This window comes from Pectinophora gossypiella, chromosome 16 (assembly GCF_024362695.1).
Source record: "Pectinophora gossypiella chromosome 16, ilPecGoss1.1, whole genome shotgun sequence".
NCBI classification, from domain to species: Eukaryota; Metazoa; Arthropoda; class Insecta; order Lepidoptera; family Gelechiidae; genus Pectinophora; species Pectinophora gossypiella.
In genome coordinates, this window is record NC_065419.1 from 4,607,121 (window position 1) to 4,631,039 (window position 23,919).

Here is a 23,919-nt window from a genome sequence, read left to right on the forward strand (position 1 = left end):
ACTGTTACATAGATATATTGATTACGATTAGAAAGTTAAGAAAAAGTACAAGAAATGAACGAAAACATGAAGACCCTTACCACTGGCTACGTCGTGGCCAGAATTTCTTTTCTTTGGTGATGCCTTCGTAGGCGACTTCTCAGTTGATTTTGCTGGGCTGTAAAGACATATTCCTTATTAGGTTAGCACGTTTATGCTATTTCCTGATTATCAACTACGATCTGTAATTACGATTACGAATTGTAATATACAGCAGTGTTAGTGACACCATAACGAAAACTTTGAAGGATGATTCAGTCCATGATTCTGTGTTGATATCAAGTGAAATTTTCTGACGCAAAAGTATGGAACTGAAAATAATTAAAAAAAAATCATGAGCTGAATCAACCTCCTCAATATTCGGTACGGTGTCACTAACATCCTGTATATTCGGACGGAAAATTCCACGTGATATTAACTCAGAATCAAAATTCAAAAAAAAATCATGGCCTGAATCATCCTTCAGTTTTCGTTATGGTGTCACTAACACCCTGTTTGGATTTCAACCGACCTATCGAGCACGTGGTTGTTGACGGTCGCGTGCGCACTGATGCTGAACATGGAGTCGTCGTGCGGGCGCCGCAGCGGCGCGTCGTCGTCCGAGCACGACGATGACGTCACCAGCGCGTCGCCGTTGGGCAGCGGCGTCGACGTAATCGGCTTGTTCTCTTTAGATTCCTCGTCCGTTATCACCATGCTCGCGTCTTTGCAGTTCTGGGGACAACATAATAGAGCATCACGCCTAACCCCGAAGGAGTATGCATAAGCATACAGTATTACACATCCACGCCGAGCCTACCACAGGGGACGAGCCTATTGCCATTAACCGAGCACAAATCCTGGAAACCAAACATGAATTCAATTTCATTAAGTCGGAATTCACTCGATTTGAAACCGTGACACTGCGAAGTAAATGGCGCGTTCTCCGCACACAGCTATCACGGACTTTTCTGTCAGCATTTTTTTTTTTGTCTAGACTTGTTGATTTGTCGCATGTGAAGCGCCGAGGGCTCTCGTCCGGTATTTATTTGGGTAGGTACGTACGAATCATTACGAGATACGCAGGCATCGACCGATCACTGCGAGAAAGAGAAAGCATCTTGTCTAACATACTCTCGCAGGCTGTGTGATTGGTCGATTTCGCAAGTATCCGCTCCTCTCCGTTTTGGTGCTGCTGGATCGGAGCGGAAGAACGGTACACTGCGATTTACATGTCGCTAGTTGGCTCTCGTATTGGCTTATGGGTCGTAAAAACAGTGTCTCCTAGACAAAATCATCAAATCATCTGAAAAACATGTATGAGGCCTGATGCGTTAGCACAACAATGCTCGACTCGGATTTAGTAATCTAGCGAAAGCCAGTCTGAATCACTTACCTTTGGCGTAGTTTTGGGCCTCTTGACAACCAATCCTTTGGACCATGCGTTCATTCTTCTGCGCTTGCGTTTGGCAGACTGGCACTCGCTCTTTTCACCGTTCTGCGACGTCCGCGCAGCTTTGTTGTCTGGAGTGCCCTCGATGCTTTGCGCTGTTATTTCTGTAGGTAAGATATTAATTGAACTTTTCGTTTAAAATCAAATCTCCATTATTTAACTAGTGTGTCTGGAAAACCGGGTCTTCGAGGTTAATGACCAGTTATGTGCCGTTATCGGGAATGTTTCCACACATTGGAACGTTACCAACAGTAAAAACGCGCAAAATTTATGTAAAAAGAGCTAGCCTAACCTTTCGGCAGATAAAACCAGAGTACAAGCAAGAACAATTTGAAAAAGAAACGCAGCCGTTCACAACGGCGCATCACTGTTAATGACGTCTATGTCGTCATAGCTTACGATGGATGTCTGATTAGCTCAATTGAAAATATAAGCGAACATTGTAAAAAATTTTAAAAAGTATTATCTAGGTTGTTATCTATCCTATGGTCAAATCGTCACTTGTTTCGATATCGCAAGAATAAAAAAGATAATAATTATTTGTTTTTTTATTTGTTTAGGACGATAGATAATTGGTGTTATATTGTTAGAGATTGACAGATTAAATCTACTTACGCAAGTTAGATGCGGTATAAATAAAGTCGGGCAGGTCATTGTCCATGTCGCCCTCCTGCTGCCGCTTGCGTGCGATGTCCTGGCACTCTAGCTCGAAGTCGCTGTCCATCTCCACGTCGATCAGCGCGTGCGCATGGTCGCGCAACGAACACGCCTCATGACGGATCTGCTTGTCTGATGACGTCCTATACGGGTGGTAAAGTTGTAGTTAGGAATGGAGTGTGGAGTTTTGTCTGTCAGGAAAGCTAGTGTATGTATATGCACTTATATAACGCAGCATCAGTAGAGGAACATATCACACGTCTATTTCGTACAAAGCTGTGTACCGTTAGCGCAAAAGAGACATCATATCATCTCTTTCGCGCTAGGCGATGTTCTATATCTCTGTCCTGCTGTCATTCTAATGCTACGTTATAAGGGGTATAGAAATAACAGGTCGGTGACAAGTAGCTCGATTAGTTCAACCTCCAACGAATGTACATAGACTCGCATTCGCTCGAGTTTCTTAGCCATTTTAGAAAAAAATGCAATAATACTTGAGGCAAGTACCTCCTTCAAAAGGCACGTTCACGCGGGATTTTTCTAACCGACCTATTATTTTTGGGCCATAAGTGTTTTTGCCAATAACATGCAAGTTTTTATCGATACCTTTCCACAGAGCAGTGACTATGAGGAGGTGTTTGGTACGGTCACGAGTACTAATATGTATACACTTTGAAACCTTGTCACATTAACTTTTTTGACAAATTAAACCGTAAGTCTCATCAAATGTCAAATATGATAGTGCGACAGGGTTCTAAAGTGGGTACATGATATTGCTCATTTCAAGGCATTACATAGCATTTTCGAGGCCAAATAACGCATAGCCAACTATCACTTGTTGATAACATGCTATTTGAGAATTCAGGTTTTTAATTAAAACTAATAAATAGTCCTTTCCCTGACAGACATTTTCTTAAAATATACGAGCTATTGAAATTTCTATATAAAACATTGGTTCCCAACCATTCACATGTGTTCAGAGAGAGCTTTAAATATGATCCGCGAAAGATTTCAAACTTTGAATGAAATTGTCGGTTTTTAAATTGATACAGTTTATCTTGTGGTCCCTAGTCAAAAAAAAAAATGGTTGAGAACCACTGGTATAAAACGACGTGTTTTCTCTATTTTCTACATGTCGTCGAAGGAATCGTCAACGAATTTAAACTCTAAAGCTATGATATAATCTATAATATATAAAAATCTATAACATGCATAGTTAAAAATAGTAAAATATGAATTAATATGATTAAATAAAACCACTGATGAGAGGACAAAAGGTTAGAGGATGTAAATTACATATTATATTGATTCAGCGAATACGTATACTTTCAAGTTACTTATGCAATATTATATGAATTTACAATTCTAATTTATAAGCGTTTAGTTTCATACCTATACATCCCTCTAGCCCTTTGATAGGCACGGAGGAAGTGTGGAACAAAACAGGATGACAACGTTAAAAAAAGATCAGGGGCCTTCCTTCGAATCGGTCGCCTTCAACTCGCGTGCGAAAATATATACCCGTCTCATCTTGCAAGTGAAAAGTTCTGATGTGCTACGTGAAACGGGCATATGTTGTCGACCGTGATTTGAGAGCGACCGAATCGAAAATAAGTCCCCTGAAGGGTTAAAAGATGAATTGTGAAAGATTAGTAGGTATGATGGAAATGATTTTAAGTAACACGATAATGGTCTATTTTAAAGAATCACACACTTTTTTACTTTATATATTTTTTCAGTTTTTTACGTGATACACATTTTTTTATACAAATTAAACTACTTTTTTTTACTTTATTTAGTATTCTACCTTGTAAAACACATATCGACCCGTCAAAAATATTTTATTAAACATGATAATGGCGGACAAAACTTAATTTTATTTCAGTCTGGCTGTAAAAATAGTGCGATCTTTCATATAAGAGTGTAAGACAGAGATAGAGCTAGTCTCAGAACTGTCAAACTAAATAGGGTTATTGACTGTTTCTTTCTCTTTTCATAAATATTCTGACGTGAACATGCTGAAGATATATCTGAAATCTGTTCTTCAATGCCTTATCTATCGCCAGAGATATTAAAAGCTAAAGACAGTGGTGCGGAATGTTCCGTCGCGTTCTAGCAAAACAGCTTTTGTATGTAGCATGTTCCTATTGCCATTTCTTTCTAGCAACCTTGATTTCAAATGGCTGTAACTATTTTTTTAACGAATTCCGATTTTGTTTTCATATACGGCTATCAGTTTATGTTTATTTTGGAATTATAAAGAAATACGAATCATTTTTACTTTTTTTTTTAAATCATAACGTGAAGTTAGTGTTTGCAGGAATCACCACTATTTTCGATTTTGAAATAAATTAAACACACAAAGGAAACAACACGCTGATATAAGACTTAAATTATGTTCTATAAACAGTCTCGCTAAGGACCTGGATTCGAACCTGGTATTTCTTGCAGTTATGTGAATCGGGTTTTCGCTATTGATATTACACGATAATAGGCCTTATATGTTAGTTTAAGATCCATAGTTGAAGAATACAACATCTAATAGATACCTTTCTCCTTTTGCTTATTTCGTAGGTGTATCCGAAGTATCTTATAAATCCTTCTTATATTTATCTTAATTTATACATATATGCGAATAGTGGGTGTATATACTGTATACCTCTGCCTAGCCCTACGAGTATACAGACGTGATGTTATATCATGTTATTTCTAAGTAGTTTAGACACAAAAAAGAAGGCACAATCCACACGTACTATAAATGGCAAAAGCAAATAAGTATAAAATCTTACCTATCAGGATTATACTCCAATGCGTTTGCGCATATAAGATCGATGTCGTCGAGAAACTCTTTGGCGCAGTTATACTTATGCATGTCCACCTTAGTCATCATCGTCTCGAGATCCATCGGCTGTTTTATTATATCTAGGTAATCTGTTACCTGGAACAAAGAAGGAAATATCGTTGTCTGTTTTTTCAATAATAATTATTCCAATAGCCCAAGGTAAAGCTATGTAGATGGCGCTCTAATCGTTGGTACCTAACCTATACAACCACTTGACACTTGTACATACACAGACATACATAAACTCACGCCTATTTCCCACCGGGATAAGCAGAGACGTCTGAATAAGGAATAATACTTCGTATAGAACGGCAACTCTCCGCTCCCCACCAGCGTCTGAGCTAGGTTTACCTCACCCCCCTTGGAACATAGTTTAGACTTGAGTCGTATGGTGTCAGACGTCACACACACAGACACGCGTGTGCGATAATGTCAATGTGTAGTGTCTGTGTAAAACGACACACGGGCGGGTTAGGTTAGGTGTTTGAGTAAAACAGAGGGTCAAACTTCTGCAAAGAATCCCTAACTTAATTCCAACCAACCATAACCAATTTCTTTTTTATCGCGTTTATTATTTATTTATTTAATTAGCATAGAATCTTACCTCCTCCAAGTCCACAGGCTTAGTGAACTTATAGAATCGTCGGTTGGAGGCGAGCTTGCGGCAGATGTCGCGCAGGAAGATCCGCAGCTCGCGCAGCTTGTAGTCCTCCTTGCGCTTGCGCCGCGCTACCTCCTCCGCGCTCTCTCGCGGCGGCGGCGGCGGGGGCGCTGGGGGAACATCCGGGAGTTTATTTACAAGTACATAAACGTAACATAAACATCCTGTATACGTCCCACTTCTGGGCACAGGCCTCCCTCAATCAACTTGGTTTATACAGCATACTCCATCACGTTGCTCCACCACGGTTGGTGGAGATGTTTTTGCGCTTGAAACCTGGACCAACTTGAAACAAGAAACCTGGGCACAGGTTCGCGTGCCCTCCGAAACACGGAATCGTCTCACATTTTCGGACAATCAGGTGACTCAGCCTGCAGTGTTCTTGCAAAAGACAGGACAGGTATTAACAAGTATTATCGTTTATTTTATGCTAACTACACGGGCGGCACGGGTTCCGCGCGAATTATATCACTAATTGGGTTTTGCCAATAGACGCAGTAGACATAGATTGTACGGTTATTGGTCAAAGACCTTCACATAATCGCGCAGAACCCATGCCACACGTGCAGTTCATATAGAACAAACAAACTATAATACTAAGTGTAGATGAGTTACCCCGCCCCCTACCAATACGAGCATGATCACCCCACCCCCTATTTGCGTACTCACTTCAGCCTATAAGACTAACTCCTCAGTCCGAATAAGGAGCGCGCTTAGACTGTTTGCTATTGTAAGAATTCTCAATAAAATTTATATGGGGCATCCTGTGAATAAAAAAATATTCGAGTTACGAAATGGAAATGAAGCAGTATCTTCTTTTCAATGTACCATTTGTTCTTTTTTTTTTAATATTTGTACGCCTGTATACAGGCCGAACACATCACAACACTGTTATGTAGATTATTTTACCACCTTTTTTTATTTTACGTGTTTTGGCACATAAATTGATTTGTTTTATTTGATAAATAAAGATTTTTTTAGTCTTTCAAATCTACAGAACTCGAAAATTGGGGTTATTGAGTCATTCTTTGGCGGGCTAAACAAGCTGGTGACAGGGGAAACCGTTCGTGGTGATGCCCTGCTCTTAACGAAGGTCCAACAAGCCTCACCCCGCGGCAGTGGCGGCGGCGGCTCGTTGTGCTCCACTATGGGCGGCTCGAGCGGCGCCTCCGTGATGACCGGCTTCAGGAAGCTGATGACCTCGGCCGCGCTCGCCTGCCGCACGTGGTACACGCAGTCTTTGTACAGCGGGAATAGCTCGTGGAGCTGTGCAGGACAACCAACATAAGAATAAAGATTTTTACTTTCGAACAATCAGGTGATCAGCCTGTAATGTCCTAACCAAACTACTAAAACAACAGGTATACGAACGTGAGACCTCTGGATCGTGAGCCCAATACTCAACCTCTGCACCAGGTACACGGTAAGAGTGAGATATTCGTAAGCAGTATCCGGGCTACTTTTTTTAATTAAAAATTAAAAAAAAAAAAACAAAAAAAAAATAGAAATTAAAAAAGATTGCACCAGCCCCACCTCTGGCGGCAGCTGGTCGTATCCGCCGCTGCAGGTGGCCAGCAGCAGCGTGTCTGCGCCGGCCGCTTGCGTGCGCCACAGCTGGCGCAGCAGCGCGGCCCCCGGCCCGGCCGCCAGCGCCGCCCACACGGCCGCCACGTCCCGCACGAACAGCACGCAGCCACCATCCGCGCGGCGGCACTCCGAGAACAACTGCCGACCAAACAATAGGTTAGTTTCCAAATAGTCAAATCAGTTACTTTTTACTAAACGTCATAACACGAAATCCCTATGGAATTTGTATGAAAAAGCACACTATGACGTCATAGAAAAACGTGACAAAATGTCGCGCTTATTATTACGTTTTTCTTGAGAAAAAATCATAAATTATAAGTTAAATAGAAAAAAGAAAATGTTTTTCTTTAGTTTTATATCTGTCTTTATTTAGCAATCAGAATTTCATAATTTATCTTGAACATAGTACAGGGCCCAATTCGTCACTGGAAAGGCAAAATTACGTAAGCGTTAAAATATCCTAAAATAGCAGTTCATGCTATGTATAAAAAAGTTATTTATTTTTAAAATATAACTTCACAAATCACAATTAGTCAAAAAAATATTGTAGCATGGATTCCTGTTATGTATTGCTAGACATAGAAAATGAAAAAAAAAACATGTGTAAAAAGTTATGATAAAAAAATTAAACGGTTTTTTTCCAAAATGGCGTTTCGATGCTTACGATTTTTAAACCGAATGATAAACCAATCACGCCGCTTCCTAACCAACAAAGATTCGGCTACTCGGCGCCAATTAACAGCCTGCAGGGCTAACATGCGCAACGTGATAAAATTATTGATCGATTCAATAATCGAAATCGACTTATCGATGTGTCGAAATCGATGTTTGTTTTTTCCCTACCATGCATGGAACGTCATTTTATTCATATTTTGACAAAACGGCATGATTGATTTGGGTTCACGTATTAGTACCAATCGATAAACGAACATAATTATATCGTAAGAATCGATAAAATGACCGTGACAACATTTTATCACGTCGAGCATGTTAGCTCTTCTAGACGAGCCTACGTCCTTAGGTCGTCAAGTATAGCGCAACTCACCGATATGATGGCCTGCTCCTGCGTGAACGAGTGGACGGAGTGCAGCGTGGCCATGTTGAGCTCCTTCACGGTGCAGCGCTCCAGCTGGGCGAGCAGGGCCGGCGCGATGTACGTCTCGGCGCACTCGCCGCTTATCAGTAGTACAGCAGGAGTCGCGTCTGCGTGTCTGGAAGTAGTATTAAATTTATTCACGTGCAATATTATTCATCTTGCTATGGATGTACCTCTGACTACCCCATTATAGACAAACAGTCGACTAAAAAGTAGTTTTAAATCTGAAATCAATGACTTGAATCAACTTCAATTTACTCTAAAGAACTGGCGATGTTGCCTGTAGGGTAAAGGGACTACCTTGTATTGATTTATATTATATCTGAAAAATGAAGCGACGAAACGTTCGTTTTGTGATGCCTCTGTTAATAATACTAGATCTAAGTTTGTAATGTTACTAACAAATATGGATATTTTTATAAGTCCAAAAGAAAGGTCAAATATGATGGTTATAACAAGGCAGTTACCCCCGGCGGGCGGGCGGCGGGAAGGCGGCGCGCATCATGGCGGCGGCGGCGTCCAGCTGCGCCGCCAGCAGCGGCGCCGCGGCCGGCGGCAGCGCCCGCGCCGCCAGCGGGCACGAGCGCGCGCCCGCCGCCACCAGCGACCGCATCGCCTCCACCATGTCTTGCTTCGTTACTTCCACCTGGTAACAACATATTCATATACTTCTTTTCCGACAATTTTACATCCATATCACCTAGGAAGAAAAGAAAAGAAAAATACTTAAAAGGTACAATACACAAACATAGACAAATAAAGTTAGTCAAATACCATACTGACAGACGCGCATGTAATAAGAGTATTGCGCAAGAATAGAAAATGCCGCGTTTTCACTATCGTTCTAAAATACACTTAAATTGATAGTCAAATGTGAAAACAGTATCGAAATTCGTTGAAAAATTAAACGGTGACAACCATTCGAAATCAGAGAGAAAGAAATTACTATAGGAACTTGTGACGTCACATATTGCTAGTATCATACAAGGTATAATTATACAAATGCCGTTTCGCTAGAACGGGACGGAGCATTCCCAGCATTGACCTCAACCACTAATATATCTGATGTTAGATGAGATATTGAAAAACGGTCAGCATATTCACGTGAGTAGATTGACTCAGTAAAATACAGTAAGTTACTCTATCATCTGATTCGAATTCCGACGCGGGCTCTAAGCCATTGAATTCGTTTTTATGAGTCTGATTTCATGTTGGGATCATAGATAATAATTGATACCACATGTTTTCCAGGATTTGTACCCAATAGGCTCACCCCCATTACATGGTACCTCTTCTTCTTCTATCGTGTGGGTTGTGAGGTGAATTACCAACCTCATCGATCCTGGTGTTAGGGTTACTATTGAGCCGCCAAAGGCCCTACTACGGACTTACATCAGTAAGTAGTAACCGGGACCAACGGCTTAACGTGCCTTCCGAAGCACGGATCGTCTTACTTTCGGACAATCAGGTGATCAGCCTTTAATGTCCTAACCAAACTAAGGATCGCAAAGTGATTTTTGTGATGTGTCCCCACCGGGATTCGAACCCAGGACCTCCGGATCGTGAGCCCAACGCTCAACCACTGGACGACGGAGGCCATTCGGTACTTAAACATAGCTGGTGAAGAGTGAGTGTTTTATACTATACACCTTTGAACCTCTTCGTGGATAAGGCGCGAAGTTTTGTTACGTAATAAAAAGGGTATTGAATGACATATACTCACATTTTTGGTATCAATGATCAGCGCATGTTCACTCTCGTACACTTGCGGGTACACCCGCCTCAATGCTTTTAATACTGCTTCTGAACACAACGCTTTGAGATCCGAACCTGTCACAACAATCACAATTATAGAAACGTAACAATATCTTATATTCGGGTTCTGTACCGCAACCTTAATAGTGTGAATCCGATAGGTTTGAAGTCAAGTCAAAATATTTTTATATTTTTTTTATATTACTTTTTATTCTGCCTTTTTATATAACTTCATATTACCACTTTGTGTTTTATGCCCACCCACAGTCAAGGTAGAGTCAACATTCAGTAAGTAATTAAACATGGTAACCGCACAATCATACCCACTTAAAGAGAGGAGGGTCGTTCATTTGAGACCGCACAGAAAAGTTTTTTTTTACAATAAATGACATATAAATAAGTTGTTTCTATTCGAATCTGTCAACGTATTTTGGTCACAGAATAGTAAATACAATATTGAAAGTCATTATCGAGGGCAAAATTGAAGGAAAAGGAGGAAGCGGTGGAAGACGAAGTTCATGGACTAAAACGTAAGATTTGAAGGTAGACAGCACAGATCCACTAATTCGCATGAATGAAGACACAACGACATAGGGACAAGTGGTCACCAGATCTCCGGGGTGGAGATGGCACTTGGAGAAGATACGAATGACTCACCTCCATACCCGCTGGTAGCGTCCGCGATGTAGTCCAGCGTGTGGTCGGTGGGCGGCGGCGCCCAGCCCTTGGTGTATATGTGCAGGATGTCCCTGCGGGCGGCGGCGGGCGGCGGCGCGAAGTGCAGCTCGCGGTCGAAGCGGCCGGCGCGGCGCAGCGCGGGGTCCACCGCGTCCAGGCGGTTGGTGGCGCCGATTATCACCACTTCTCCCCTGAGAACACGGGAAGAATCACGTGTACTTGGGATCTAAATACTACGTATAGAACAGGAACTCTCTGCTTCCCACCAGCAGCTGAGCTAGGTTTACCTCTGCAGCACTCTTCTACTTCTTTCCGAGTCGATAGCAGGCGTATATAGTGCGCTCCCAGTATTTGGCTACGGAAATGATATTTCCATGTTTTGAGGAACCATTCCACGTTCACACTGACCTGTCACAGAGCCCGTCCATTTCCGCCAGCAGGGTGCCGACGACGCTGGTGTGCACCTGGTCCTGCCGCACCGACCGCACCGGCGCCAGCGCATCGATCTCGTCGAAGAATATTATTGACGGCTTCATCTTGTTCGCCTGTAGCATATGGGGCAGTTGTTGTAATGGATATCGAGAGGTCCTAGGTTCAAATGCTGGACGAGCCCCCAAAAATATGGGAAACAGCGGGAACAAAAGCAACTTCATATCCCACTATATTGTCTTAAAATGACTTAGTAGCACAGAAATAACACCTCAACCTTATTTAAAATATTCTAATTAGAAAAAATACATAAGGAGGGGTCTGTTAGAATCAGGGCCATTTTCATAAGTTTTCAATTCTGAAAATAAAATAGCAATACGATAATTAAATTTAGGTTTTAACCTGTTGAAACAGCAGCTTCAGATTCCTCTCGCTCTCCCCAACCCATTTCTTCAAACAATCGGCTCCTTTCCTCATGAAGAAGGAGACCTTCCTTCCGCCAACTAGACTGCACTCGTTGGCTAGAGCTCGCGCCAGTAACGTCTTCCCAGTGCCCGGAGGGCCGTGGAACAACACACCCTTGGCCGGCCTAGTGTTGAACTTTGCGAAGAGGTCCGGGTACATCAGTGGAAATAAAACCATCTCGCGTAAGCACTTTATGTGCTCTTCTAGACCGCCGACCTGCGAGAAATTGAATAAGAATTAATACAAAAGAACTAATTACCTTTTCTTATTGGTCATGTCATGTAGGTTGTAACATCATAGATTGACCTCAGTATGACTGTACCTGGTGTCAAAATGATTGTGCTGTCGAAGGCATCTGAACTGGATCATAGAATCAAGAAGTATTTACTGACGTAAAATAGTATCCGGGACCGGGGCTTTTCGTTCCTTTCGAACCACGGAATCATTTATTATTTATGCTACTCCGTGGTTTAAATCTAGGGGCATACATACACTCACTCACGAAAATTTCCTACTTACCCCAGTGGGTAAGTAGAGACTATGGAATTCCATTAGCTTCGATGCAGACATTCCTTCTCTTGCTTCCTCCACATTCATCAATCGTTTCATACACGTACGCCGGTTCAGAGTAGATCGTACTAAACGTTTTCTAAGACATCTCACATTCGGTCTATGTACGTCGTTCTAGGTCTTCCTCTGCCAGCCCTACCACCAACCTTCGCTATATGCCGATTTCGTAATCCTATTATTCTTCATCCGCTCTACATGTACAGTCATGAACAATATCATGTATCCACTTTAGAACCCTGTCGCACTATCATATTTGACATTTAATGAGACTTACGGTTTAATTTATCAAAAAAGTTAATGTGACATGGTTTCAAAGTGTATACATATTAGTACTCGTGACTGTACGTATTATAGGGACATTCCACAAAAGCAGGGTCTTCCGCGGGTATCAAGCCCAGAAATTCCAGACCACTGGATGAGACTACGCATAATGGGCCATCTTATAGTCTAAATGCGAAAAAAAACAGAACCACTAACTAACAGAGACTTTCCAGAGCACTGACCGCCAGACCTTAGAGATTGTATACTTTAGGACTTACCGAAGTAAATCTAACACTGCCATCGACGGTCACAGGTTGAATGTCTCGTAACGCCCTGTCGTCTTTCTTCTTGTCATCTGATAACGCCTTGGTTTTTTGTCTGGGAAGTTAATAAGTGGTATAGTTTGAGTAGCAAGCTGGCGACAGACAAGACCACAGTGACTTCGATAGTTTGACAATCGATAGTTGACCTTGAAAATCATCTTTGCTATCGATAACCATCGATCTAATATCGAGACGATTCGATACTATTGGTTTTTTAAACTAACGATTGTGGCCTATCGATATTGAATATACTTTATTGCACTTAACAACTAGTTACATCACAAACAAGAAATGGACGTTTACAAGGGTGGACTTATCTCTAAGAGAGATCTCTTCCAGCCAACCCAGAGGTAGTATTAGAGTAACTGCGGAAGAATAAAAAGAGGTGCAATATATTAAATACATTATAATAATTATATCTACATATAAAACCGTTTAAAAATATATATATACACAAACATATGCCTAAGCCTCTATCATATATCGATGGGCATAGTTAGATTTTATTTTAGCCCCAAATGGGGAAGATTTTGCTATTTTTAGTTGCGTTTTAAAGTTTTCTACATTACCTGCCCTTAGACTTGTTCTTCATGGAGACATTGAGGTCCTCCTCTATGTCGGAGCCGGAGGAACTACTGCTGCTGGTACTGCTCGATGGCGATTGAGCTGACAAATTACTGTTTATCAGTTTTTTTTTATTAATTGCGGCTCAGGTTACTTGACCATTTGCCGAAAAGAAACAAATGATACTCGAATGACAAATAACACACAAATGTCAAATAGCAATATTGCTTTTTTAGATGAATTGCATCGATGTGGACAATTTCATTCTATGACAATTAGCAGATGATAAGAGATAATAATCACATATTTTGTCGTTTAAAATACTTACATCGAATAGTCTTTCTTCGAAGTATTTTGGGCTTCCTCTCTCTTAAAGAATAAGGTTTCTTTCTGATGGTGAATGTTTTTGCTAGAAGAAAATACAAAAAAATATTTACTGAAGACAAAACGACTAGGGAATGCAATCCCGATCTCGCGAGATCGCGTCTAATTTTTCAGAATCAATCCCGAAGCATAATATGACGAGATCCCATTTGAGATTGACGGGAATGGGCGAATCTCCTTGAGGTATACTTTTTGTTTTGATTATGCTGATTTCCATAGAAAACTTATTTTTTTTGTTTTTTTTTTTTATTGAAGAATAAAGGTCTTTGCTTTCTTTCTAAAAACAAACAGTTTTCATCGTTTTTCAGCAATCCTAACTTATTTTTTTATGAAGTAGGAAATTTTCGGTATCTCGCGGGATTGATATTTCCAATACCGCGGGATCTCGACTTTTCGATATCGACTCGGGATTGCATTTTTACTGACAATATATATAGATTATTTTAGGGTTCCAAACCTCAAAAAGAAAAATGGAACTCTAATATACTTACCTTTTTTCACAGAAATTAAATGTCTTACGGCGTAAGAGCCTGCCGCGATTATCACATATCTACTTTTAATAAGTCATACATTAAAACAAATAAGATTAACGATTTAATTTTGATTTTAAGACTAGTAATTTATCAACAATAGAATACTCACCTCTGCCCCTAGTTTCCCGCTGGGCGATCTGCACGAAGGCGGGCTTGGGCTTGCGCGTGCGCTTAGAGCGTCGCGGCTGCCGCGTCAGTGTGATTTCGCTGCCCGACTCCGATGATGATGATTCCGAGGCTACGAATAGATACATATACACAAAACGTTAAGGTGTGTGAAAAAGAGAGCGGTGTGTAAGCGAGAGGGAAGAGAGGATTGCGTAATGACGAGTGAATGGCGATCGGTCGGTTGTTTAAATTGGAAAGTGAAAATAGTCGTTTCATACAACATAAACAACTTCTAATACTAACTAAACTAATATTATAAATAGGAAAGTGTATGTGTGTCTGTCTGTTTGTTTGTTCGTCTTTCACGACAAAACAGAGCGACAAATTGTCTTGCTGTTTTAGGTGAAGATATTTGAAAGGATGGAGATTGACTTTTAGGTAACTTTTTGCCTCTTACTCACCCCCATTTCCCTAAAATGGGGGGTGGAAGTTTATATGAAGCATTCCGCAATTTTCAAGGTAGAAAATTGGTACATTAGGCAAGGGAACCCGTGTTACCCCGAATATAACGCGAGCGAAGCCGCGGGCAAATCTGGTTTTATATACGTTCTATAGCTAGAAGTCTAAATTTACAAGGCCAAAGAGAAAAGTAAGCAAAATTTAAGGAGTAACGCAGTATCCGTCATATACAATCTTTTCCAAGAAAAGCTATATAAAAAAATAATATATCTTCATCATTAACTTTTGAAGTTAAAGGGTTGTATTTAAATTTATCATCTGTTATTTGGCAAGAATATTTATTTATTTATTTATTTAATACAGATAACATAAATTTAAAAAGAGATTCTACATACAAGTATTGAAGCATACAAAGATCAAGCTAAAAGGTTTTATCAAGCTAAATAAAACGGTTTAAAAATAGAAGTACCTGTTTCCTGACTATCCTCCTTCTTCTGTCTTCGCCTTCCTCTGCCTCTTGTTGACCTAGCAGGGCCTTGATTGCTGTAAAAGAGCATCTATTTAAGAAACAAAATCACATAGGTGTTGATCCCACCTGTAACCGCCGAAAAGGAAAGATGGATGATTGATTTAAAATTAGTGAGTGAATGAATGAAACAATAACCCGGTCGAATTAAATGGGCATCTCACTAGTATGCAATCTACATGACGTGTGATGTACTTTCTTCTACTGACATCAGCAAACTTATGTCAGTCATTAGATATAATCATATAATCATAAACTGCCTATATACGTCCCACTGCTGGGCACAGGCCTCCCCTCAATCAAACGGGGGGGGGGGGGGGGGCATTAGATATAGTCCAAATAACTCTCTAAATAGCTTTCTTCTCTCTTGTCTTCTACGTCCATCTTCTCCCCTATTTATACAAATGTACAAACCTCTCGCTGTCTTGCTCCACGGGCGCCTCAAGCTCGGTCTTCTTCTCTTCTCCCTTGTTCTCTGCGTCCTCTACGTCCATATTCTCTTCTTCTTTCTTCTCTACTACTGCTACCGGCTTCTTCTCTATCACCGTCTGATTGTTCTCGTCTTCTGAATCTGATTCATCCTGGTGGAGATACAAATCAAATATTAAAACGCATTTTACTATTTTTTTTTTTAATAAGCTGATCACCTGATTGTCCGAAAGTAAGACGATCCGTGTTTCGGAAGGCTCGTTAAGCAGTTTGTCCCGGTTACTACTAAGTAAGTAAGTAGTCGTTACATCAGTCATGACACCAGGGTGGATGAGGTTGGTACCTCACCTCACAACCCACATAATAGAAGAAGACTGATTGCTGTTGTTGTTGGTGATTGTTGTTGTTGGTTGTTTTGTTGATTGCTGTTGTTGTTGTTGATTGCTGTTGTTGTTGTTGTTGATAATTCAAGAGTGTAAAATTGTAGTTATAGTTGAAAATACTACGTTATTGGTACTGGTTGTGATACCAGGTCCCACATATTTGCGTTGCCGCTTAATATTTGCATTCAGATATTTCATTTGAAACGGCAACAGAGTTGAATATTCTTAATTAGTCTATCTATGTTTTAAAAAGCATTTCCGAATGTGATTTTTACAAAAAGGGTGCTTATGTGGTTATCACCTTTTTTTTTGGTGGTTATCACCATAAACATTGTTCTAATAAGAAAACTCAAACATACATTCATAAGAACTTTCTTGTTGGAGAATCGAGCGGAGGTCCTGCGCTGGCGGGACAGTTGCGTGTCCTCGTCGGTGTTGGTTGGGGGGTGACTGTGACTCTATAAAGACAGAACATCTCTTACAGAAAAGAGACAAAATGAGTCCGAAATGTCCAATCGAAAGATTGAATGACCCTGAAACGTACGAAGTGGTATCATTTCACATTAAGGTTTTGCTAACTTTTTGAAGTCACTTCAATTGTCTGTTGCTCTTATACCACTAATATAAGTATAAAAAGCACTGGATACCTTAGTCATGCTTTATAATTTAGTACTGTTTAAGGTAATCAATCGCTAAAACAGAAATGCAACGCCGAACAGGGGCCACAAGTCAAAGGTCTACAAAGGCTACATTAAAGCAATTCATCTAAAAAAGCAATATTGCAATTTTAATTATAAATTGCAAATAGCAAAATTGCTTTTTAAGACGAATTGCTTCAATGCGGCCTTTTAGACCACAGACTTTTTGTTTCACAAAATGAACAATTGAAACAAAATATTAGAAATACTAGTACATACGAAAAGCTTAGTTTTTTCCTTAAAGTATTTAGGGTAACATGGTCTCATCTCTTACCAGTTTCTTGCTGCGGCCCCTGGCATCTTCTCCGGACGAGAATTCATCTGACGAGCTGAACCCGGGGTACCCGTACAGGTCCGGGTAGCCTTTGACCTTCAGCTCGTTGGTGATCCAACTCTCGTTGAAGTTGTGATGCAGCAGCTTGCGTTTGCGACAACTTCTTCTAACATCTGTGAGGAAACATCTTGTTGAAACTGTAGACTAGAGTCTGGTAAAAAGTCACTGAGATCCTGTGATCTTGTAGTACTTCGGCTTGATTCTGAAACGGAGAGCGCCGGTTCGCACCCCGGTACCGAACTTGCACCAATTTTTTTTTTTTGACTTGACTTATTGTAGATTTGCCGCAGATGGCATTAACTACTTGGCCGGACAAATGGGGAGCGCTGAAGGCTCTCACCCGATACAACGTTTAAGACAACAGGCCTGAGGGTGCCCAGTTGGGCGCGAACCTCGGCTCAGGGCGTCGTCTGAGAGGAAAAATATTTGAAAGAATTAATCGACCCTACTTGCACCAATGAGTTATTAACTTATCTTAGCAGTTTTCACTAACACAGCTGCCTCGACCATTATAGACGGCGATACGGCTCACCACCGATTACGGTGCTCTAACAGAAAGCCCAGTGAGGTGTGAGTACTTAGTTCATCTTGTGACGGATGTACGGTCACGAGCATTATTATGTATACTTGGTACCATGTCACATTAACTTTTTTGACAAATTGCACTGTAAGTCTCACTAAATGTCAAATATGTTAGTGCGACAGAGTCCTAAAGTGGGTACATTATATTGCTGATGACTGTACCTCTGACTATTCCAGTTGGGATACAGTTGTGAGCTTATGTTACTTGAGGAAATATTCGCGGTCAATATGCCAATAACATCATTTTTTATTTATTTATTTTTACATTCCACGACACTACACTACAAAAATCGCCAGTGCACCAAGAAACTTTCATAACATACATATCATCATCACCAGCCCATTAACGTCCCCACTGCTGGGGCACGGGCCTTCCCTATGGATGGATAGGGAGATCGGGCCTTAAACCACCACGCGGGCCCAGTGCGGTTTGGTGGTTATTAACGACTGCTAATGCAGCCGGGACCAACAGCTTCACGTGCCTTCCGAAGCACGGAGGAGCTCGAGATGAAAACTTTTTTTTTTTTTTTTTTTGTGGTCACCCATCCTATGACCGGCCTCTGCGAAAGTTGCTTTACTTCAACAATCGCAAACCGAGCGCGTTTACCGCTGCGCCACCGAGCTCCATAACATACATATAAAATACAAATATAAATTAGATAACTACAAAGACGCAAATATTGAGAGTTATTGAGAGGCAAGATGATTGGATACTTAATAAGATACGACGAATTTATTCAAAACATCATAGAAAGGAAGCTACAAGGAAAGAGAGAAAGGGGAAAACCAAGAAGAGAACAGATTAAAGAGAAGACGAGCGTCGTGTCTTATTAGAAAGTAAAAGAATTGGCCTTTGATAGACAAGAATGGAGAATGCTACACCAAGAAGAGCGTGGCTCTTAAATTAGTAATGTACTACAACTAAACACATCATTTTATCATCTCGAAGAACCTCTGACACTCACCACACACATACGTCCACGCCCTCACAAACAGATCCACAATCTGGTGCTGATGCAAGGATCATAACCTTCCCCTAATTGCTGAACAACTCACTCTGCTGTATCTGCGGTTTATCCTCGCTGTCTTCTAGAGAGTTCTTGCGCGCACCGCGGCTGCGTCGGATGCGCGCGACGCTGCGGTTCGTAGAGTCGTTGTCGTCAGCGAAGAACACGCGCACCTTTCGCGATCTAGGGATTGAGGGAAAAGGTTTTTGTAAAATTAGTTTATTGACAGCCTCCGTGGTCTAGTGGTTAGAGCGTTAGGCTCACGATCTGGAGGTCCGGGTTCGATTCCCGATGGGGACATTGTCGAAATCACTTTGTGAGACTGTCCTTTGTTTGGTAAGGACTTTTCAGGCTTGAATCACCTGATTGTCCGAAAAAGTAAGATGATTCCGTGCTTCGGAGGGCACGTTAAGCCGTTGGTCCCGGCTATTAGCCGTAAAAACACCTCCACCAATCCGCATTGGAGCAGCGTGGTGGAGTATGCTCCATACCCCCTCCGGTTGATTGAGGGGAGGCCTGTGCCCAGCAGTGGGACGTATATAGGCTGTTGATGATGATGATAGTTTATTAAACGTAGAGTCAGTACACTTACATAACACATACAGATTTACTGCACTGTTAAAGTCACAAGACACACCACGACACGAAAGAAGGAGAAGAGTCGTAAAACGGTATGTTCCTTATTTACTTATTTATATGTAATGTTGCTAACATTATTATTTTGAATAAATGTAATGGAATAGAATATAAAATGCACCTGTGTAAATTCTAAATGCTATGTAATTATGGAACGACATTCTAAAATAAACAATTTATCATCATTACCAGCCCATTAACGTCCCCACTTCTGGGGCACGGACCTTCCCTATGGATGGATAGGGAGATCGGGCCTTAAACCACCACGCGGGCTCAGTGCGGATTGGTGGTTATTAACGACTGCTAATGCAACCGGGACCAACGGCTTAACGTGCCTTCCGAAGCGCGGAGGAGCTCGAGATCAAAACTTTTTTTTTGTGGTCACCCATCCTATGACCGGCCTTTGCGAAAGTTGCTTAACTTCAACAATCGCAGACCGAGCGCGTTTACCGCTGCGCCACCGAGCTCCTCCAATTTATATTTAAAAACAATTTATATTTTATTTAAAATCCAAACCCTGTTGCTTAACTACTATGTCTGAAAATTTCGGCCTTAGGAGGTTAAGGTAAGTGGTTGCTAACGTTATTAAACATCAATCTTCACGCCTGTATTCCCGATGGGATAGGCAGAGGTGTATAGTACACACCACTACTACCAGCTACATAAATGGACATAATATTTACTTAGTGCAGCTTTCGAAGTTTCGAGTGGAACTTTAATATTGTAATGTGCGTGTTAAAATTGTATGTGTAAAGTTGACTAAAGTACTACAGAATAAAGTATTCGTGAAATCGCAAAGAATATCTTTCAAATAAAGACCTTGCAGTGCCCTTACCGGGTCCATGTTGATACTATAATACTTACTTCTGTATTTTTATAACACCACAATTTGTACGTACACATGGTTGCAATTAAACTTTTCATAAACATTTCTCATTCATGTAAGTGTGTGGAGTCCTTTTATAATAAATAATTTCTATTCCATGAGTCCCAAAAGTACCTTCTTTTTAAATACACAAGCTCAATTTAATGTACTAACCTTTTAGAATATTTCTCAGGCTCAGTGTCACTCTCAGGGAAGACTATTCGAGACATCTTGATGGCACGAAGTCTGCGTTCGCGATCTGAATATTAAAAACAATCACATAACATACATATACAGCCTATGTACGTCACACTGCTGGCTGCCCACTGCCTCCCCTCAATCAACCGGAGGCGATGTTTACGGCTAATACCAACGGGTTAACGTGCCCTCCCAACCACGGAATTTTTCGGACAATCAGATGATTCAAGCCTGCAAAGTCCATAATCGACACAAATGAGAAGTCAGCAAAACATGTGAATAGCTCTAATAATACTCACATTTTGTTGGCCAGCGTTGTATTTTCCTTGTCACTTTGTACTGACTACTCCGGAGCTCACGCGGTGAGCAGTTTGATGCCTACAATTATAACATCACATATAATAGACAGACCGTAAAAGATGTACAGTCATGAGTAATATAATGTTCCCACCCACTTTAGGACTCTGTTGCACTAACATATTTGACATTTAGTGAGACTTACAGTTCAATTTATCAAAAAAGTTAATGTGACATGGTACCAATGTGTATACATATTAATGCTTGTGACCGTATATTGATATATATATGTAATGTGGCGAAAACTATAATGTAATTACAGTTTCTTATCGTAATTTAAATGAGGAATGTCTCAGTGGTGTAACTATAAAGTGTGCAGGGTCTTGGATGTAGAATTGGACCCACCAACATTTTTTTATTTAATATCTGCAATCAACAGCAGTTACTGGACTGCAACTCTAAATAAATAAAAACAACCACAGACCATCTGATAAATACTTTCAATTCAATGGCAGATTGCAGTGCAGTAAAAATATATAATATATCTCAAGCAATCAGTCTCAAGATTTTAATCAATTTTGATACATGATTATTGATTAGTCAGAAGTAAAGCAACCAATGCTATCTTCCATAGTATTTAGCACACAAGAACATCCTTCTTCCTCTTGAGCCTCGTCACCCTGTTGCTAGTTCCCAACAACATTGTTGCTAAGAGGTTTAGGTGGTTAGTCAACCATTCTTTATGACTTTTGTTATACTTTTTAATTACTTCTGTAATTGTTGCCTACCAACATAGCATAACAATCTCACAACTATACATTATAGTGTACCCAATTGGAGTAGTCAGATATATATTCATCGCATGAAGGGCTAAGAACCCACAGCTCATGCAACATGATAGGTGGTGAGCCATATTACTGTCTATAATAGTCAAGCCAACATCAACACTTAGTTCACAAACACATAAGGAAAATAACCTATCAAATTGGAAATATAGGTTTTCTTTTATAAGGTGCAGCCTCTAGTAATTTTCTCGGGTCTATCACTCTATAGTTACACCTTTTTAACACTTAATACTTCTATACTTTTCTACCAATACAATTTACTTTCATTGTACAAGTTGTAAATGCATGATGATGTAATTTCTGAACAAGTTGCCTACACAAGTCTAACTGAACATAAGTTATATCATATTACTGATAATATATAAGCAAGTAAAATGTTTATTTTTCATAAAAAAAAAAGTATTTTTTTTTTGTTTTTTTTGGTGCAAGCACTAGCACTAGCCTATAGGAAAGTTATATTAACTGTTGTGCGTTTGCACTGTTGATGTGCCTAATAAATAAAAATAAAATAAAGAAGCAAAATTTGTTGATACAATAAAAACCCAATACCTGGGTTTATCTATGGGAATATTACAGGCATTATTGTTGATATTCATAAAAGTCCCATCTAGAAGAGTTAGACAGTAATATTAGGACTAATATTAAACTTATTGTAATATTGTAGCCTTATTGTTAATTTATTACTTCTCACCATGTCATGCCATTGCAATGTCATTCAATTTATTGTTTTGTTGACATGAGGAATGTTTATAAAGTCAGCCATAGTCATGCTGTTATCTAAACTTCAATCAAGGATTTAAACAACATGGGTGCTTATACTAAAAACAACAATGATATGAAACCATTCTATAGATAGCTATATAGTTTAATATAAAAGCTTTTATTTTTTTAGTTTATTTTTTAACAAGTAATGCTTGCTGACCAGCAAGAACATTAGTCAGGGACCATTTAGATAACACATTTATTAGTAGACTTTAACACCAAATTCTAATAAGTGCAACATAATACTTCCATCTAAGACATTACGTACTAAGGGTCAAGTGAGTCTCATGCCGAATAAACACAAAATTGGCGTCTCTAATAAGAAACTGGGCGACAAAAGCATCATGCAACTACGTGCAATCGCCACACGGACCTGGGAAAATGGGAACAGGAAGTTGGCATTCACACTAGATTTCTAAACAAAGCACAGCTCGAAAACCACCTTGCTGTAAACTATTATCATTGAGGAAGGGTCACCTTCTCATCAGACACGCTGCCAACGTCGTTGAGGGTGTCATGCCCCTCGTCAACCTCTCCGTTCTCTCCGTTACTGCGACGGGTTTTCACCATCGTTGCATTCGCGTATTTCCGCCAAATCTTACATTCAAACCCACAAATATGTTATGTAATGAATGATCAATGTTCCACGCACTCAAAATGTAAGAAATTAAGCGATCTCCACTCTCTAAATAGAAGCTAACACGACAAAGGATGAGCGTTATCGTCCGCACATGTCGCCAGGGAGCGCCATGTTAAAAGAGCTGCCGTGTAATCCTACGCTTTCAACAGTTTGTGAAATTCTAAACTCACCAATCAAAGTCGCCTTTGCAAAATTAAGGCAATAATTTATTAAATAAAGATGGTTAAAAGGGTGTTAAACAAATTTTAACGCAATAATTCACACTACTTCAAAAAGAAACCACATTCGAGGTGTTTTTATTGACAACTGTCAAAAATTCCCGCAAATTTGACATTTTTTGACTACAGCCAACATACAGAAACTAACACTATGTTTGGATACACGCATTCATATACCATAAACGAGACTATAATGTTTTTCAATAGAGTTATTTTTCTTCTTGGATAAAAAACAATTGATTGATGATACATTTCATTGTTTTCATTCAAACATTTCAGGCTTTTCGGCGGGAAACGGGAACGGGACAGTTGCTTTCTTCATTGAGTAATCTAAATAATTAATACGAAGTGGTGTTTTGTGGTTAATGATCGCATTAAGTTAGTCGGAAGACATTCGCGAGTGTTATTATATTGGAGTATTCAATAAACAAAGTGTATCTGCCTATTTTCGCTTCGTGCCGGGAAGCCGCTTCATAACTCAAAAGTTTATGCGGACTTTTGAGTTAATTCGTTTGGGGTTCGGAGTAGGAGTCTACTCCGAGGGTGGGGGCTTAGGTTTCATCATCATCACCTTTCATCATTTCATTAATCACCAAGAAAAAAATACGTCAGACATGGCTGTATGGGCATAGTTCCCTTTGCCTTACCCTTCGGGG

General features: G+C 40.2%; 1 protein-coding gene across 2 annotated transcripts in view; it reads right to left on the reverse strand.

The window, feature by feature from the left end:
• Positions 1 to 23,337, reverse strand: part of LOC126373949 (ATPase family AAA domain-containing protein 2-like) — a 30,365-nt gene extending 7,028 nt beyond the window's left edge. Inside the window, exons 1-27 of one of the 2 annotated variants that reach the window (XM_050020334.1) lie at positions 23,216 to 23,337; positions 22,883 to 23,002; positions 20,801 to 20,879; positions 20,478 to 20,562; positions 18,852 to 18,985; positions 17,154 to 17,326; positions 16,541 to 16,639; positions 15,784 to 15,950; positions 15,313 to 15,386; positions 14,386 to 14,514; positions 13,688 to 13,768; positions 13,365 to 13,461; positions 12,751 to 12,850; positions 11,579 to 11,857; positions 11,156 to 11,292; positions 10,727 to 10,938; positions 10,038 to 10,144; positions 8,782 to 8,960; positions 8,264 to 8,429; positions 7,165 to 7,356; positions 6,741 to 6,897; positions 5,575 to 5,741; positions 4,918 to 5,066; positions 2,087 to 2,271; positions 1,415 to 1,575; positions 551 to 753; positions 81 to 157 (exon numbers count right to left, since the gene is read on the reverse strand). In XM_050020334.1, coding sequence (XP_049876291.1) covers positions 81 to 157; positions 551 to 753; positions 1,415 to 1,575; positions 2,087 to 2,271; positions 4,918 to 5,066; positions 5,575 to 5,741; positions 6,741 to 6,897; positions 7,165 to 7,356; positions 8,264 to 8,429; positions 8,782 to 8,960; positions 10,038 to 10,144; positions 10,727 to 10,938; positions 11,156 to 11,292; positions 11,579 to 11,857; positions 12,751 to 12,850; positions 13,365 to 13,461; positions 13,688 to 13,768; positions 14,386 to 14,514; positions 15,313 to 15,386; positions 15,784 to 15,950; positions 16,541 to 16,639; positions 17,154 to 17,326; positions 18,852 to 18,985; positions 20,478 to 20,562; positions 20,801 to 20,879; positions 22,883 to 22,975 — 3,682 coding nt within the window. In that variant the 5' untranslated portion in view covers positions 22,976 to 23,002; positions 23,216 to 23,337. The remainder of the gene's footprint in view (positions 1 to 80; positions 158 to 550; positions 754 to 1,414; positions 1,576 to 2,086; positions 2,272 to 4,917; positions 5,067 to 5,574; positions 5,742 to 6,740; positions 6,898 to 7,164; positions 7,357 to 8,263; positions 8,430 to 8,781; positions 8,961 to 10,037; positions 10,145 to 10,726; positions 10,939 to 11,155; positions 11,293 to 11,578; positions 11,858 to 12,750; positions 12,851 to 13,364; positions 13,462 to 13,687; positions 13,769 to 14,385; positions 14,515 to 15,312; positions 15,387 to 15,783; positions 15,951 to 16,540; positions 16,640 to 17,153; positions 17,327 to 18,851; positions 18,986 to 20,477; positions 20,563 to 20,800; positions 20,880 to 22,882; positions 23,003 to 23,215) is intronic. The other variant, XM_050020335.1, reaches the window with a different exon arrangement.
• Between the last annotated feature and the right edge of the window lie 582 nt (positions 23,338 to 23,919).